At 40.5% G+C, this 19,110-nt stretch overlaps 2 protein-coding genes across 2 annotated transcripts; both read right to left on the reverse strand.

Annotated features, from left to right (window-relative positions):
- Positions 1-4,305: 4,305 nt before the first annotated feature.
- Positions 4,306-5,624, reverse strand: LOC136422041 (prokineticin-1-like). Its single transcript, XM_066409658.1, has 2 exons — positions 5,400-5,624; positions 4,306-4,922 (listed from the first exon to the last, which is right to left on the reverse strand). Exons 1-2 carry the CDS (start codon positions 5,472-5,474, stop codon positions 4,605-4,607), a joined length of 393 nt encoding a protein of 130 aa, XP_066265755.1. The 5' UTR covers positions 5,475-5,624; the 3' UTR covers positions 4,306-4,604.
- A 2,170-nt stretch (positions 5,625-7,794) lies between these two features.
- Positions 7,795-17,922, reverse strand: LOC136421944 (transient receptor potential cation channel subfamily M member 1-like). Its single transcript, XM_066409531.1, has 9 exons — positions 17,140-17,922; positions 16,313-16,465; positions 14,594-14,737; positions 13,781-14,029; positions 12,837-13,023; positions 11,711-11,795; positions 10,556-10,728; positions 9,406-9,526; positions 7,795-8,720 (listed from the first exon to the last, which is right to left on the reverse strand). The coding sequence occupies exons 1-9, from the start codon at positions 17,524-17,526 to the stop codon at positions 8,597-8,599; spliced, it is 1,623 nt and encodes a 540-aa protein (XP_066265628.1). The 5' UTR covers positions 17,527-17,922; the 3' UTR covers positions 7,795-8,596.
- Positions 17,923-19,110: the final 1,188 nt, after the last annotated feature.

Genomic DNA, 19,110 nt, shown 5'->3' on the forward strand with positions numbered 1-19,110 from the left:
TGCCATCCTATTTCTACCGGGGCTCCTACATTCGCTACCCTAGAAATAGCACCCAGGCTAATAAATGAATGAGTACGTCTTACGATGTATGAAGAACTATTGCACAGTAGAGCTTACTGTTACAGTACAGTAGGGACAGAGGAATCATCAAGAGATTTGAACAGCAATTAGATATGCAGTGACTTAGCAGGGCATGTTGATTTGCTCGGTATCATGATAACCAGCCATTGTCTTAAATTTTAAGTCATCTGATGAATTTGTCAGTACTCTCCATGGCGATACGTTACCCTGCTTAAGAAGCCTTTACTTTCAAAGGAAGAAGAAAAAAGGGATCCGTAGAATCATTTCCCAACATCACACTATGAGTTTCAATTCCACAAAACCAGCATTTAGCGCAAAGAATATCATTCAAAACACCAATTCGGCGGAAAAACGACACCGGGTAGTTGAATACCAGTGAATTCGGATAAAGGTATTTTCAAACAATTGCTGAAGGAAGAAATTTGAAAACAATGATCTTCAATTTGAATGTCAGTTTGATAGCTCAATATTCCATTCTTTATATCTAGCCCTGATCTGATGTTGCAACGTTGGTTTTGATCTATATTGCACAAAGCGGAGCGCGGCACTACTTGAGTTTAAAACTAAGTTGCGCCAAACAAAATATGGTTGCGCGACGCAACTGGGCAACCGGGTATTTCCTTTTTAATTCCAGTACCAACTCACATCAACAAAAGTTTCCGATGATTATGAAAAAAGCCACAGAGAAGAATTTAACAAAAAAGCCACTTTTGCGTATAGCTTGAATATATTTGTCTCTTTACCTTCTGTTAGCAAAGTTCAGCATAGATGACAAAACATTACCGACATGTATTTGACTAGCAGAAGAGAAATTGTTTAAGAAAAAGTGAAATAGGCATATACCTCTATAACTTGGGTTGCTAAAAAGTCAGTGATACTATTCTCATAGCTGTGCCCATCGATCTCTGACGACTGTTCAAAAACGTTGCAATGGCTTACCCTCTCGACTTCTGGATGTGAAATGCAATCATTTCCTACCTTTGTCAATATCTTGTTAAGCCCAATACTTAGACTCGTTTACTGCCTTAATCCAGTGCTCTAAGTTTTATTCTGATTAATCACGCATAGTGAAAATGGACACATCTGAACAATTTTTCAGGAAAACAAAACTGATTAGATCTGTGTATGCACGAGAAAAAAAGAGCACAAACAACAGTACACTTGAGTATGTGCATACTCTCTTACCAGCATGCTGAGTTGTGCCAAAGAAGAATGCACCCCCAGGACACAGAGAAGGAGTCCAGGGACCAGCGGGCTCATGGTGTCTTAGTAGTCGCTCGGTGAGCTGGGCGGCTGGAATCTACAGACCTGTCTGCAAATTACCGCAATACGTGATCTTGTGATATTTTACACCTATATTTTACACCTATATAGTATACAATTAATCACATTTTAATTTGTATGCACTTTGAACTCTTGCATTGGTTTTACGTGAACTTTTTTTTTAAATGCCTGCAGGTGGTGACATTTGCAGAAGGTAATATGAACTTCTAATGGACTAGTCTTTAGAGAGTAGTATTTCCATGTACTTGTATGAATTACATAGCAAGCTTAAAATAATTGCAACTTACTTTAAGATACATGTACTTTGTTTTACATAACGTCTACAATTTCAATTTCATATTTCATCTGAAGATAAACAGGCAGTAGAAGAGAATATAATGTTTACAACTGATTGATTAATTAATAAATAAACGAAAACATGTGGTATGTAAAATATGATTAATAAATGGTACTGACGGCACCTTATCATTCGTTGAACACCGTCGTAGATTCTGATATCGTAGAATTTTCCAAAAAGCTGTGATAGAACTTCCATCTGTAGCGCCAAAGCTGCTACTTTACCGAATTCCAGGTCGTTTGAGTTCCATGTAATGATAAAGGAACTCATTATATACATTTTTGGTCTAGAAATATAAAAAAGATCCCAAAAGGAATAATCATAAAGTGGTGTATGTGGCAATTTGACGATCGTTTTGTCATTTTGCGAGTGCGGCCGGAAACGGTACTGCAGATTAAGTTTTCATAGTGTATACAGTTCCAACATGACAGCTTTGGCCTTTCCCTCAACTGAACATTCGGTATGTGATTAAAAGAAACCCTGGACACTAGACCACAAAATGAAATATAATTAAAGACAGGAAATATAGATAAGTTTATACTTTCTTATGTGAACAACATCTTCGTGCTGATTAAAATCACCTATACGATAGGACGCATTGCTTGGTATGATAATGACAAACATGTACAGATATGGTTGAGTCTGGTTATGAAAATGATAGAAAACACAGGACATGGTATAAAACAAGCAATTCTTGTTGTTCTTTCATCATTAGTTATGCTCTGGCGGCTAGGCGGCCCCCCGTGTTTATACGTTATAACAGCGGCCCGGTCAGAACAATAAAGATGATGCTAGGACAGGCAAGAGTGGGAAAGACAGGTTTGTATTTACCTCATTAGTGTGTTGTGTGTTGATTGGACCTACCTGCAGTAGTAATAGTAGAGGGTAGAAGAAAATGTGGCGATGGTGTCAGTACATGTCAGACAGAACAGGTATTTTGTCGGAACAAAGTCGGTGATTGATAATCAACAATTGTAGAATAAAAGGCAGGTACAGCAGAGGAAAAGCATTTTAAAGCGACTTCACGTCGACGTCTGTGTTTATTAGTGCGACAGGTCACATCCTGGTCGAAATGTTGAAAGATGCAAAATTCAAGCATTTAATAAACGTCTTGCTTTCTAGCTGTCCTCAGTCCGGGCACCAGCTGCAGACTAGACGAGAGGCTTTTCTTTCCTCGACACACGAAACTTTTAAGAACCACTACGTAAGTCCTGAGATTAAAGATTAAAATGTAACTTCATAAGGTTAATGGTGTAAAGTGTATTGCACATAACGGCAGAAGGCTATGCTAGTCTGTTGCTTACTGCTAAGCTTTCATATACGACCTTATCCAAGAATATGACTGAGAATTCTTTCATTGACAGTCTAAATTATATCCACTTTATACACTTTAGATACAACATGTTTGCCGATATGTTTGGCTTAGTTTATCCTGCCACTGTTTGTGTTCTTTCGTAGTTCAATGGTGGATGTGGCTCTCTTCTTCTGGCTTTGTTGATGTAATAGTCTGTGGCTTCCTCCAGATGAAACTCGTGGCCATCTTCGTACTGCCACCAATTGTTTACCTGTTTTATACACTTGGGGGACTGGGGTTCAAGCCCCAGGTAGGACACCGCTGGACAAGAGGCGCATTGAGTCATACCAAAGACTTTATAAAAATGGTACATACTTCTGAAACAGTATGGAAGTTAAACACACTTCATTGCCAGTGGACTAGCCCCCCTGCTACAGTGATTACACCACAGTGTGGCCCAGGGCTATGAAACGGAGATGGGCACCGCCAGTAATGGTGTAGGAGGATTTTAAGTAACTAACTAACGTACTTTATACATTTGAGTTACAATATGTTTGCCGATATGTTTAGCCCAATCGTCTACCGCTCTTCTTATATGATTATATGCACCGTGGAGACGAACCTTTACTTACGCTTACTTTAGTGTCATAAATGTCCCCTGTGTATGTTTATATTCTTGTTGTACACAGCCTAACTGAAAGTCATAAAGAACAGCATGGAACCAATGGCCATGTCTGCGGGTTGTAAGGATCCTTGTTTTCACGCCCTATTCGCGTTGCAAGGACTTGCTTCTCTCACTCACTCACTCACTCACTCACTCACTCACTCAATACTTTTTTATATAAAGCTGTCAGGTTTTACTAGATATAGCATTTATACTAGTACACCAGTACAAAACACAAAGCCACTGATATCGGTTCAAGGGAACTTTATTATTGATTCAAGTTGTACTCGTACTAGCTTGACAATTTTTACCTCTCTTTAGTATTTTTTTCTGACAAGGTGTCAAATTTTTGCTGTTCGTACTCCTATAGAGTCTACTACCTACATATAATCCAGGCTAAAGCCAGTTCCGCCCCATTATCATCACACTGTTCCCTTGTAATGTGATGAGGGCATTGAGATTATAGATTCCACGCTGTGATGGACATGACGCAACAGCAATTGAATCCCAATATGCCTTGATTTGAAAAAAAATAACGGTCGAAAGGATCTAGACATGGAAAATTGGTCAAATCCAAATCATAAAATTCAAATTTTGACTGCCGTGTTATTCTACAACATTATCTTAGATATTTTCTTTGCCATTGCTTTGCTTCATTTTAATTTATGAGGGAAAATACATGTAAGTCACAATATGATAAATTAGGGCATATGTTGCTTTCATCAAGATTACAAGTGTCACTTTTAGAACCTATGTTTAAACTGGATAACAAAGTTCTTTGAACACAAAGTTTGTACACAATCAAGTGTTATTTACCTAGTAGCCAACGTTTCAGTGACCGTCTATCACCCTCCTCGAGGCAAGGCTGACTGGTTCTACTTTTAACGGACTGATCAAGGAAGCTAGGGGTTCAAGTTGGTGCTGTCGTCAAGTGACCTGCTGTCTTAGCCAGAGCCGGCATCTTCGGCGCTGCTGGTGGTGTTGGCCGGCGGGACCCAGCGCTCGCAGCGCCCACCGCCGGGCAGGAAGCTGGCGGGATCCGGAGCGCACCAGAACGACTGCGGGAAGTTGCACTGGCAGCGCCAGAAGCGGCGGGACCCCCGGAACGGGTAGGGCAGGTAGTTGCTCCCCACGTGGCACAGCTCTCCCTCCTCCCCTATCGGCTTGCACTGGTGGAGGTTGCGGATGATGGAGTTGACCCGGGCACAGCAGTAGTTCCCGAAGCCATACCCATCGATGCAATCCTGGTCAGTCTCACACTCCTGGACAAGACACAACGACTCTATTAACATGACGCAACTTCATAGAAATGAATGAGTACGTCTTACAATGTATGTGGAACTACTGCACAGAGGCGGTTAATGTTACAAACTACAGTATGGACAGAGGCATCATCAATGGATGGCTTCGAACGGTTGTAGTTAGATATGCGGTGGCTTTGCAGGGTATGTTGATTTGCTCGGTATCATGATAACCAGTCATTATCTTAGATTTTAGTAGCCCTCATGAAGCCCAGCCTTGCTAGCTTTGGCCCGCTCCGCCAGCGGATCTTGGGGAGCGGGCCAAAGCTAACAAGGCTTGACTGTAAGCTACAGCGGCCGCGGCCCATCAGCGCCCGTCCGGCCAGAAGGGGAAGGGCCATAAAAGCCGGGGGTTTGCGTTACAGACTTTCTTCAAGAAAAAAAAAACACGAACACAAACACCAGTACACATGAGTATGTGCATACTAGTACTCTTACCAGCATACTCGGCTGTGCCATAGATGAATGCATCCCGAACACACAGAGGAGGAGAGCAGGGACAGGCAGACGCATGGTGTTCTCTCGGCAATCAACCTGGATGGCTAGAAGCTACAGATTGTTGTGATGCTTTGCACCTAGTTGTCTATTATATAGTAATGACTATGACCTTTACTTTGGACTGGTATTACGCGTAGACTTCACAAGCCCTCAGGTGGTGATATTTGCTTGAGATACATTGAACTCCTAGCTGTCAACGAAGACCATTGCAATGCAATTTATTGCGTGCTTCTGTAAGCGCATTGCAACCTCAAAACCAATACTTAAAGTTTTAGCTACTTTTCAGTTGCCTTACTTTGTTTCGCATAACGTTTAACGTAGCATGTGCACTACCCAATGTCCTACCGTCCGCAAAATCTCTGCCAACAATTAACACTCCCAATTGCATTTAACTTATCAAAATTTCTGTATTATTTGGTGAAATACCTGAGTACGTACTTGTTTCCCGAAGTTGGCAACACCAATGAAACAGGAATACGCTGCTACACAGAAACATTAAAAAAATCGAGACGGGCAGGCCTACATGTAGATCCTACACATACCTCTTGACGGTGAGCATCTTCAAGCGGGAAGAGTCACCCATTGGAAGAAACATTCGAAACATTGACAGAACTTAAGAGGTGGTGACTATGGGGGTGTGAAACCTACGTCAGACGACTAGATAACCGCTGTAGGTGGATCTTCCTCCCCTCCTTAACATTTATCTTATTGCCTTGGTCGGCATCGTAGCATGCATGGTGTCTTTCCCGAGGGCACAATTTTGTGATAAGGATTCGAACCCTGTCCCAGGACATACATATTAGTATATAAGAACAGACTAATAAGTTATTAGCTATAGAGAAACAGGATGTTCTGGAAATCCAAGTTATATAAACGTACAATTTGAATATCCTGTTACACCTGAGGCCAGCATTCTTTAACGGCTAAAACCATTAAAGAATTTTGTAACGCAGGTGCACTTAGCCAGAGTGTCGCTCTACTATATACAGAGTTTGGTAGACTTCACATGTTGCCATGCGTGCCATTAACCAAATGTCTGGCACATTCCAGACAAACTTTACATCTTGTAGCAGGGGTTCTCAGTAATCAGATGGGCTGACCATTTAAGACCTTTTGTAACACAGACGCACTTAGACAGAGTATCGCATGTACAGTACATCCTCTCCTACAGAGTATAGGGCAGACTTCACATGTTGCGATACGTGCAATCAAATGTCTGGCGCATTCCAAACTTAATTGATCTTGTAACAGGTTTCTGAGAAACTAGACTGGCCGGCGATTAAAGAACACTCGTCACACAGGGAGCCATATGTACATGTTCACGTACAACGTGAGCTAGAATTCACATGTAGGTACATGATTTGTACACGCAACCGATCGTGTGACATATTTTGAACAAGTTAAAAGGGAAGTTCGAAAAAGTTTCGGAATGCCATCCTATAGTTTCTATATGTCTGTGTGTCTACATTGACTATTAAGTGTTCTTCACATCGTAATTCATGCCTAGTGGCACATAGGGCAGCAAGTTTCCTTGCTGTTTCATTATTTAACCGAAGCTAGGTACTCATTTACACCTGAGTGAAGTGAGGAAATTTGTGTTAAGTGTCTTTCCCAAAGGCACAACGTCCGGGCGCATGTGCATACCAGTAGCAGGGTATATCTTTAGCCGTCCCCTTTATCGTGCTCGATTAACCTCCACGAACACGGAACGTCCATTTTACGTCTGTTCCGAAAGATGGGTGCAGCCCCAACCGAGATGTCCTTCCCATGACTAGTCTTGAACATGTGGGTCTTCTAGTTACCGACTAGTTGGAACCAGGGGCTCAACTGTGAGGCTGCTACCAGTTGAGCTACAGGGAGACACCCTCCTAAAAGCAGGACCCTATCGCTCGGTTCGTTGGCTCGCTCGCGTAGGGGCCCTGCTCTTTGCCCCGGTAGACACGGTTCTGGCGACGTAACTGACAGTTGCTCATGAACAAGTAATGAGCTATCCTTATATTTGGAACAATTTGGCGGTTGATTTGTTCTGAACCTAAAGAAACGATGTGAGACGTAACCTGATTGGTTAATAGCTTCCCAGGATCCTTTGTGCTTTTGCTTTAGATGAGGTTTAACAAACCCTCTGATTGGCTGAAGCTGTTTTGGTGGTGACGTCGCCAGAAGCGTGTCTACCGGGGGTGAAGAGCAGGGCCCCTACGCGAGCGAGCTAACGAATCTAGCGATAGGGGCTCTGCTTTTGGGAGGGTGCAGGGAGATCCCAATGACTAAACCATTAGCTCATGACATTAAAAAAAAATGTAGCTATAACTAGTTTTAGAATCAATTTCACAGTGACTTCATTCGTGAGTTTATTCAAAAGTAAAGAAACAAGTAAAAATAGTTCTAGACACAGTATATTACGACCCTTGTTTCAAATTATAGCATTTTCTAAATAAAATAGCTTTTGTTATACATCCAGATCTGGTATCTCAAAAATTCTGATCACTGATTGTCTAATATTCAATGCTCAGAAGGAATCATTAGTAAGATTCCCAATTTCGGAAAACAACCAGGACCAATATCATTGTATGAATTCCTTTGCTAAAATGTTCAGATTTATAAGTTACCAGAATTCAACTTCCCAACGTCATACCCTAAGATATACCATCATACATTAAGATACAGTATAACCCTTCATGATGATTGATATTAAGGACAGTGCTACATATAGACACACCTCTAAAAGCTGTACAAAAAGGCCAGCAGGACTCAAACTTAAAGGATATCAAAATGAATCATTGATATATAGCTTACCAAGCTACCTTTATAGATACAAATAACATTATATTTCAAAGCCATTTCAAGGCTAAATTGGATATGTTGCTGACGATTTAACGTGACAAAATGGTATCATGTTATCTCCAAGTAGATGTAGGGATGGCTCTCTTGTTTTTCTTACTACCAAGCAGAATATGGTAATGAGCCAAAATGTTTTAATTTTGAATCCCAACAACTGCTTGTAGATTAGGTATAGCATACTTTCAAAGTAAGAACCTCTACACAAAAGGTAACGAAATCGTCACCATAAACATTACATACATTATATATAAACAAAAGGTGTAGTGACCAGGAGAAAATTATATTTTTAATTGTTTGTTTCATTGTTGAGGTGTCTTCTTCTTGCTATAATTTTGTATTAAAGACTTGATTGCTTCCATCTCGCCCTCCATACTTGTCATGCGTTCACGTAAGGATCCGAGCTTCCCTCCCGTGTCTGGTGGGCTGGGAATGGCAAACAAAGAACAAAAAGCGTAAGGCAATCAGACGTAACAGAATTCTAAATCTCCACACCCAACCCGCAAAGAGAGCAAGAGAGAGAGAGAGGGGGGACAGAGAGAGAGAGAGAGAGAGAGAGAGAGAGAGAGAGAGAGAGAGAGAGAGAGAGAGAGAGAGAGAGAGAGAGAGAGAGAGAGAGAGAGAGAGAGAGAGAGAGAATGGTGGACTGGACATGGATAGGATAACAAACAAGGCAATCTGAGATTATCAAACAGATTTTATCACCTTCACAAAGAGAGGGGGAGAAAGAGAGAGGGGGAGAGAGAGGGGGAGAGAGAGAGGGAGGGAGAGAAAAATACAAAGACAGAAACAAGGAAATAAGGGTTAACAGAATTCACCGCCTTCACAGAGAGATAGAGAGATGGAGGAAGAAAGAGAGAGAGAAAGAGATAGGGAGAAAGAGAGAAAGAAAGAGAAATTATGTGTGTGACAGAGAGAAAGAAATTCAATGACTACTTTTGTGATTCGGAATTCGAAAATTTCGAATTATATCAATCATCATGAAACCAAATAACATTTTATACAGTGTATACATTGGACTCAGCCTTTGAGTCCTTTTTGAAACAACATGGTATACAGTCAGCATTTTGGCATAATTCACTATGGCTGATTTTACAAAAACGTTTAGTACCTGTGCTCGGCAGACCCATTTAGCTTGTAGACGCCTTTCTCTAACTTCATCTGTACGTTGGACACAGCTTTTGTCTCTAACTCCTGCAGATTTTTTTCCACTTTTCCACTGAAGGTCCTTCCTGTTGAGATGGGACATAACATTTATACTAGGTTAACATATTTCAACCAGGGTACATAATTCCACCACCCTGAAATGATACGTCCAAACAGAATCTGTTTCTAGCAGGCTGAAGTTTCAATCGTTGCATTGTCATTGCCGTCTTTTGAGTTATGCTGACTACAAAATCCAGAAACACACAGACACACACATTAAAAATTATACCTCCATTTTTTATGTCGGTACTGTAAATGCAGAAATATTTACTATGTTTATTACTGTAAATGCATTTAGGTTCGCCTGGCTTTTATTTCGTGCTCAGAGGAAAATGGAGTGTTCGCGGTGGTTTTGATTTAGTGCTATAATTATAAGTCATCTACTGCTACAGTATTGGACAAAAATGTTTGCGGTGGTTTTAAGTTCTCCGAGTGAAACGGTTGCCGTGAAAACCGCAAACATGAAACCACCGCAAACATTTTTGTCCAATACTGTAGCAGTATGTGACTATAGCACTGCCGCGAAATCAAAACCACTGCGAACACTCCATTTTCCTCTTAGCGCGAAATAAAAAACAGGTGAACTTAAATGCATTTACAGTTTACAGCGAGCAGATTATTATTGGAATGAGCGGAGCACTTTGGACTAAAGCTTCTGACCGTTTACAGCTTAAAGGTACACATCCAATATTTTTGCGAAACACTTCTCTGATACATAACTGATCATAATGACCCCCAGCAGGGGTCTTCACGCTTCATTGAAAATGACAAAATCTCAAGATTTATTCCGAAAATCTCAAGATTTTGAGATGAATCTTGAGATTTTATGAGACAATCTTGAGATCTTATGAGACAATCTTGAGATTTTACGAGACAATCTTCAGATCTTTGAAAATGTCTTAAGATTTCTCCAAGATGTTTCAGAGCATCTTAAGATTTTTTCATTTCATCTCAAGATGCTTTGAAAAAATAAGATGTTCTGAAAAAAATCTTGAGATGCTTTGAAACCATCTTGGAAAAATCTTGAGACCTTCTAAAAGATGTTTGATGCTTACGGAAAGGGCTGCTTGTGGGAACTCCCCTGAAGACCTCCCACAGCTTCCACAGCAGGCCGAATAGCAGGAATGGTCCCGGGCCGAGGGGCCTGTCCTGGTACTCCTGTATCATGTCGTACCGGTAGTAGCTCCAGTACACCTCCGCTCGCTCCTGGACACGCTCGATGGTGTGCCTTTAAGGGATGACAACAAAGTTACTTAAAGCAAGGCCCTATAAAAGTACTTATCTTCACTTCAACCTTAAAAACTCTTCTCCACCAGGAAGTCACAAGGGTATACTTGATAAACATGCAAAGAAAACAGAGGGTTGTACAGCTCAAACTCGCAGAAACGCCACCCGGAAGTAAACAGACCCTATCTCTGACCTAGTTCTCGGCCATACCCATCCGCACGACCCAACAACTCACATATGTTCTTACGCCACCTAAACTGCTAAACTAAACAAATTTCAACCAAAATGGGAAAGCTAAGACCCTACCTGTTCCTTCTAACCAAAAAAGTCTCCAGATTGGGCAAAAAATTTCAAGGAAAAGAATGGTTTTAAAGATTTTAAGTAGGGACTATAAAAGAATTCAAATGTTCTGCACTCTACTGCGCAACTCAAGTTAGGTGTCTGAGGCTTTAAACACAGTGGTCACAGCTGTTATTGACTCTCTGTACCGAGTTCTTATTTTTGGTGTGTCTGTCTTTATTTAGACCACACCAATTTAATTTCTTGGTTAACAGATTTTTATTTTTAATTTTAGCAACAAAAAAAATCATGAAAACAGAAGGCTGGGGTGAAAACTTGCACCTGACCCTGTTCACTCCCTGATACCACCAATTGAAAGTAAAAACATTCCTCTGAGATTCTGTTTTCATGTTGATTTTCCAATCAAGCATTTTTTTTTATTCCTGGGGGTTAACCAAGAAAAGAAATTGGTGTGGCCTTAGTTGTGTTTATTTGTGTATTCAAATTTTCCATACAGAATACTGTACCTCTGCTATTTTCTGACTGAGCACAATGTGAACATTGGGCTTTACTTGTATATCAGTACAGAGAGATGTTATCATACAGTTAACTTGAATGTTGGAAACAACACTGCAACTGTACGTTCTATAATTCCCCACACATGAGATTTGATATTGCACCCAGAATCACAGATGAATACTCACTCGAACAAACCCACTTGTAGTTCCACCAACATCACAGCCACCAACAGCATGTAGCCAGCCTCGAGGAAGTCCACGTACCAAGGCACTGGGAGAGAAATGATTTAAGATTTGTATTCAGTGAAAATCTTCTGGCTGCTTTATTCAGGAAAAAGAGAGGTGGAAGAAATAACATTGAGAACAGTTCAGTAACATCAGGTGAGTGAGTACTAAACATAATTCCACCAGAGTACATACTTCCGCCACCCAAGATACTACATGTACATCCAAACAGATCTTCAACCCAACGTCCCACAGTATAATGCACTCCTGTACAGTATGTCTTAACTGTGCATACCTGGGGGTTGCTGCACTAGAGATCTCTCAAACCCACTGTTTTTCAAGTGACGGATTTATGTAACCCGGCAGATAAATATCTATAGAGTTTAATACAATTTTGCAAAGATGGGTTGTGGATGGGAGGGGATATATCATATAGCGACTAGTAGCCACCAAGAAACAATGGCAAACAATGGCAGCCTGCCTCAGTACATAGTTATTGATATGCGGCAACCATAATGATGATGATGATGTATACGTGTAGGTCAATGGAGAGTGGAATTTTTTTTATTATCTACACACACGGGACGCACTGTAGCAAACAGTTACACTGAGATTTCTTTCGGCTGCACCTATTGAAGGCAGTCAACTAATTGTTGAATTGTTAGCGGGTAAGAATATCATGGATGTCCTCATATAGGTTGAACAACAGAATCATTTTCGGAAATATGTATTATCATCATCAGTCGTAAAGGAAATACACATTGTTTGGACATTCTCTTTTCTTGGATGCAATGTAATAAAAAAAATGTACTTAAAAACATATCAAACAAACAAAGAAACAAACAAGTTCTGCTGCAGTACCAAGGTCACAAACCAGGGGGCTCAAAATCGACCTTGAATTTCTGCTTCACAACACCCGCCCACATATACCAAATATCATTGTAATCCATGAAGAGGTTCTTGAGTTATGTTGACTAGAGTAGTCCGGAAACACAACCAGACAGACAGACAGACAAACAGACAGACACACCCAAAACAATATCTCCATTTTTCATGGAGATAAAAACAATGGAATAAGAAAACTGACATTCCGGTCCTTTCCCCTCTTCAAGGTCCAACATCTGTTCATGCAGTTGCCAGTAGGGTATCAGGAAGACCTTCTCAACGATGCTGGGCATGAACTCGTTTTTAGGCGCGGTGAGTGCGAGTCTCGTGACGCCGTAACACACCGCCACGACCAGCAGCACCCTCAGGAAAAACACCACGTCACCGACCTTGAAATGAAACACACAACCAATCATTAAAACTGCCACAGGCAGCTTCAGACCTTCACAAATATGACAAACCATCAGAACTGCAAAAAAACATATAATTCTACAAAAAGCACATTATAGTGATCAACTTTTGTTTTCATTATTTTCTATCATTTGATTTGTGCTTATAACATCATGATCAGAACCCTTCATAACGTCTGTTATGATGACCATTGTTTCAAAAGGTTGGAATCAGCATGACTAGGTCCATTGGCTTGTTGATAGGTTGAAAGGCAAATCATAAAATAAAGCAGATTTTGAAAATTCAGCGTCTAAACTACTAGTGTTGCAATACACTTGTTCTATTTAGTAAAGAGAATATGAACATTCTATTGAGCTTTATTTCATTGTTTGGTAATATGAATTTGTAGATATAGATTTCTACTGTGAAACTAAATTCATATTGCCAATGTTGTCCTTAGCGCGTGGGAGGGCAAATTGTAAACTTTAAGCTACTTTAACCTTCTCCCTGCTGCCTAACTCTGTAACCAGTTACACTCGGGTGCCAAATGGCTACTTCAGTGTGCTAAAGGTTAAGAATTAGCACCTGTTTTTGCCTCCCTTTCACAATTTGTGATAGATTCTGTATCTGTATCTGTATAGCCAGTATGCCCGCCCTTCGGCGTAACACGCCAGCTTTGCAGGCACACGGCGAGACAGCAGCTGGTTATATTACACTGAACGGCCTGTCACTTAACTTCAAATAAACAATAGGTACCATCTTCTGGATCATGACGATCTTTGGTCCCATGTTCTTATTCAGATAGAACATTGGGATCATCCGAACGCACAGGAAGATCAGGGTCAGGCAGTAGAGGATCCGGATGATCTGGAAGTTCTGCTTCTCGAAATCCCGATCCAGACAGAGGCGCACGACGAAGGAGATCTGGAAGAGTCCTACGATGATCACGTCTAGGATGTTCCACACGTTGGAGATCCACGTTTGGAGCAAAACACGCTTGTCCAACTGGAAATATTACATGAACAGATGTTATGATTCGTATAATGCTTTTTCTCATTTAGATGTACACATTTTGTAACTTCCTTTACCGTTTGAAGTAAGACGTTCCTGACATTAAGATTTGCCACATATAAGGTGCCAGATTGTCGTTTTTATGAGGACTTACGACAGTTTGGCACTTTATACGCTATATATCTTAATGTCAGAAACGTCTTACTTCAAACGGTAACGGAAGTTACAAAATGTGTACATTTAAATGAGAACGAGCGATAAAAGTTCATTGATAAAAGTTCTATGATATTTCTGTATCAACCCATGCTGTCTCACCCCACATGCGACTTGCCGTATTCAAAGACTTTATTTTTATAATTCTATTATAATTATGATAATCAATATCTATCTATTTGCACATAAATGGCATATTCATTTGATCCACTAACACTGCATGAGAAGTGTGGTGGGTTCTTTAACTTGAGGTGTGGCTCTCTTCAAACACGGGACCCATTGAGTGAAAATGATTATATTATCAAATAATACAAATTCTAAATTGCTCTTGACTAATCTACGTACCATCTCCCGTAATTCTTCGAGACCGAGGACAGCAATCCAGAATACCATGAGTCCCTCCGCCCAACCCACTGGCCGCTTACTCAGAGGTCGTACCTCAAACAGTACCATGTAGCTGAAGATCAGGATCAGCAGCACGTGCGACACCTGCAGGAATAGAAGGAAATGTTATTATCTAAAATCTTGATTTCTCTTTCAAAAAATCGTCAGACTGATGCGAAGCATGAGGCTTTCTCGATTTAAGCTGATCGTACATTGCGACCTCAGCCAAGCGCACCGAGTCACTCCTATTTTTCTAGATTGGTGTGTAAGATTTTTTCTTCATGCAGAGGTTTGACGCCTGACGCAAATGTCTAAAGCTCCTCATACACAGGACAGCTGGCAGTATGCGACTATCCAAAAAGATTATTTTGTGTCAGTTTATAGGAAAAAATTGATAACAGTTCTGGACTCCTCAAGTTGGGGTATACATATTCAATGTGCTGCAACATTCCCTTGCTCTTTTTATGACAACAATGACTGGTGGACACCAGCCTTTCTTCTCACCACAGACTGTAGCAACAATGCCATCTACTGATTTTACACAAAAGTGCATGTCACTTGTACAAGGTGCCCTCATATGCTTACTCTATCTTCAGTTGGGGTTAAATCTGTGACAATGTGAAGGAAAAGACCCTGTGTTGCCTCACTGTTTACTTACTTCATATGTATCGTTTAATTGCGCTTACTTAACAGATTATCATTGTGTATGTGGTAACCAGGATATTTCAAAACAACTGTGGCTTATAAGCTAAATGCTTTACCACACACACTTGTTACACAGAGCCCATATGGATTTGGTTTGCTCAGGTGCAATCCAAGATTGGGATTATATTTTCAAGGCCATCCCACTCATGTCTCTAATTATACAGGTCAGGGACTGCCCTTCTTTTATTTGCTCTTAGATAAGTTTTAAGTGTGGGATTTACTCCCTGGATGGACCGTTATACAAATTTGGCATCAAAAGAGATAGTTACTGTAATTCACTTTATCTTCACAGAAGCAAAATTTGTAAGGAAAATGGACATTTTCACAGAACTTTAACTTCACGGAACGGATGTGTGAAGGAGTCATAAAATAATTACAACAGGTTTTTCTTGGTGTTGATAAGTTCACGATACAGAGGTGACCGTGAAAACAGTGAAAATAAAGTTGCAGTGAAAGAAACAAGAATTACGGTATTCTTGAAGATGTCTAAGGTACCGGTATGTCATGAATTCTACCGCATTATATCTCTACGTTAATTCACCCAAATTGGAAATCACACTGACATACCTGTATTGTGCAACACCTGAATGAGGCATCAAGGGGTCAAAGGGCATTCAAAAACAACAGCAATGATCACAACATTGGGGGAAGTGGAGTTTGTGAGTGTGTGAGTGTGTGAGTGAGTGAGTGAGTGAGTGAGTGAGTGATAGAGAGAGTGGGTGAGTGGGTGAGTGAGTGAGTGAGTGAGTGAAAGAGTGAGTGAGTGAGTGAGTGAGAGAGTGGGTGAGAGTCAGAGAGTAGGTGAGTGAGTGAGTTAGTGAGTGAGTGGGTGAGTGAGTGAGTCACAGAGAGTGGGTGAGTGAGTGAGTGGGTGAGTGGGTGAGTGAGTGAGTGAGTGAGTGAGTGAGTGAGTGAGTGAGTGAGTGAGTGAGTGGGTGAACAAACCGAAGTTAATGAATAACAGAATGTTCATACCACACTGTACATGAACTTGGTGACTGGTGCGGTGAAGTAGAACTTGACCTTGTCCCACAGACTGGGTTCATGTTCATGTTCATGTTCAGGATCCTCGTCACCAACGTACTCCAGGAAAAACAGCAATGGTGGACAGACTGTAGCAGCCATCAACTGAAGGTCAGAAATAGATATCAAAATATGACTCAGCCCAAACTGAATGGTTTCTTTCTTTCTGCAAAAGAAATGACACAACAATTAACAGCTTATAAGTCAAGATAATGTGGGAATGTTACTTCAACAGAGAAAAAAACTGTCAAAACTCAGGAATTCAAGCACTTCAAATAGCTTTTAAGTAGGAATAGATTTAGAATAGCTGTTATTTCAACCTTTAATTCATCTTTGTCTTTTACAAACTTCTTGTATAGAATGTTATTCTTTGTTTGCAATAAGCACTCAGGCATGAATTTGCAATCATGTTAATTATGTGAGTGAGTGAGTGAGTGAGTGAGTGAGTGAGTGAGTGAGTGAGTGAGTGAGTGAGTGAGTGAGAGAGTGTGAGAGTGTGTGAGTGACTGAGTGAGTGAGTGAGTATACATGCATAGCTATACAATTTATCAAATACATGTAAATGACAGCAATTAGACAAACAAAATAACTGAGTGAGTGAGTGAGTGAGTGAGTATAGATACACAACTATACAATTTATCAAACACATGTAAATGACAGAGAAATTAGGCAAACAAAATAATTGGGATGCTCACATACACTTCAATCCAAGGAAATAAGATTTTACACTTAACATAATAAATGAAAAACTTGACTCAAGTCTTGAGGTTTGTCCGTACCTTCCATGTTGGCGTGTGACTGGCCATCCTGCCTGTCCAGATGTTGTTCAGCGTGAACTGGCAGGCAGCGTGGCTCATGACGTCCAATGAAATAAGACAAGATTTTACACTCAACATGCAACAAAACCAAAGTTTCATCCGTACCTTCCATGTTGGCGTGTGACTGGCCATCCTGCCTGTCCAGATGTTGTTCAACGTGAACTGGCAGGCAGCGTGGCTCATGACGTCCAATGAAATAAGACAAGATTTTACACTCAACATGCAACAAAACCGACTGTTCGTCCGTACCTTCCATGTTGGCGTGTGGCTGGCCATCCTGCCTGTCCAGATGTTATTCAGCGTGAACTGGCAGGCAGCGTGGCTCATGACGTCCATGTCTTCGGCCATGTCGATGGCGTCCAGCGGCGCGATGTGGACCCAGTCCTCCCGCTGCTTGACCAGCACGTCCGACGTCTCCTTCTTGTCCAACCGGTAACACTCTTTGATCACGAGAAACGCGAGCTGTTTGTACTCCCTAAAAAAATTAAATTTTCAACACTGATTGGTTGATTTTAAAAGAGCATGTGTTTTCTGTGGAGAGAAACAACAAAAGTAGCTTTGCAAGTTCAAACAAAGCAAAACATGCTAAATGGTCATTATATACAAGACGAATGAAAGACAAGCTTGAGATAAATTAAAGGTGAAATAACAGCAGCTGCTATTCTAAATCTATTTATGTGTGCAAAACAATGACCAGTTCAGATTTTAGAAACTTTCTTTCGAGACTAGAAAGTATCTAATGTTATTTGAATTTTCTTGCTTTGAAAGCTAAGTAAATTCTAGCCAGTTGGGAACAATTAGCTTAAATTCTTCACTAACAAAACATTATTTTCCCCTTTCCATTGTTCCATTACCAAAAAGTCAAATGTTCATTTTCCTAACACACCAGCACTGATGAAATACTACACTGAACGACCTGTTCCACCTAACCTTTGCACATCTAGCTATAAGGGTGGTATACGGCTATCTACAGTACCTACAGTACTTGGTGGCAACGAGTTCCAGTCTACTAAATTTTGTACATTCAATAATTGCATAGTCTGTACATTTTTCTTCTGTCTAATCCAGTGGCTGATCCGCCGTAGATCTGTTTTCATTTTGGTGACACTACTAGAAGCATCGCTGTCATAATCTAATATTTTACTTAGGCAGAGCCTTGTTAAAGGCACCCAGAGCATGTTATAAGACTTGAAAATTGGAAATATTCTAGTTGGTGTAATCTTTATGAAATTGACAATTAATGCCACTGTTTACCACATTTGCGTTTGGATGTCTTTTCAAAAGTGCGCAAAAACGGCACAAAAATAATCCACATGGTAATCTTTTAGTTTCACACGCCTACTGTAAATACTGTAGATACCATAGCCCCGCCCATCTCCGTCAAAACATACAAAATTCAAATGCAAATTTAAAACATAAAAAAGCAAATATTTGACGGACATGCAGTCACTCTCTCATTAGTCGAACTACTAATTGTGATGGACAGTCAGGATTAGTCTATTAGGGCTTCGATTTTCTATCAATACTCACCACACAACGACATCGTATCTTTGCTCAGTCAATTTCGATATGTAATGGCAGGGTGAGAAATACTTTTTTGAGCCAGTTGCCCATGTTGCAACCTAGGGCAAAGGCTAGGTTGCACATCCAAATTTCAGGTTGCTCCAGCAACATTCACCGATTTCTTCAAATCAAGCTTGTATGTAGCGTATAATACTACTAATATTCCAAATATAAATTAGATAGTATTGTGTTCCCATTGACCTAACAACATCTTGTTTAGCCGAGGGCAGTGTGTTTTCCTCTTTTTCAGCTCAAATTCCACGATCTATGAAGGGTTTTGGATGGTTTAAAACGAAAAAGTGTTGATTTCTTTATTTCAATTGAAGATTTACCGAATTTTATGAGTGACAATGTGTTTTTGTGAGCTTC

The sequence above is a fragment of the Branchiostoma lanceolatum genome, chromosome 16, assembly GCF_035083965.1.
Source record: "Branchiostoma lanceolatum isolate klBraLanc5 chromosome 16, klBraLanc5.hap2, whole genome shotgun sequence".
In the NCBI taxonomy this organism is placed as follows: domain Eukaryota; kingdom Metazoa; phylum Chordata; class Leptocardii; order Amphioxiformes; family Branchiostomatidae; genus Branchiostoma; species Branchiostoma lanceolatum.

Coding starts and splice junctions, on each gene's coding strand:
- LOC136421944 (XM_066409531.1), bottom strand. CDS start 17,526: ATGGCCGAAGACATGGACGTCATGAGCCACGCTGCCTGCCAGTTCACG. Junction 14,738..16,312: donor CCAAGTTCATGTACAGTGTG/GTATGAACATTC, acceptor CTATTCCTGCAG/GTGTCGCACGTGCTGCTGAT. Junction 9,527..10,555: donor TCCCACAAGCAGCCCTTTCC/GTAAGCATCAAA, acceptor CCATCTCAACAG/GAAGGACCTTCAGTGGAAAA.
- LOC136422041 (XM_066409658.1), bottom strand. CDS start 5,474: ATGCGTCTGCCTGTCCCTGCTCTCCTCCTCTGTGTGTTCGGGATGCAT. Junction 4,923..5,399: donor TGGCACAGCCGAGTATGCTG/GTAAGAGTACTA, acceptor TGTCTTGTCCAG/GAGTGTGAGACTGACCAGGA.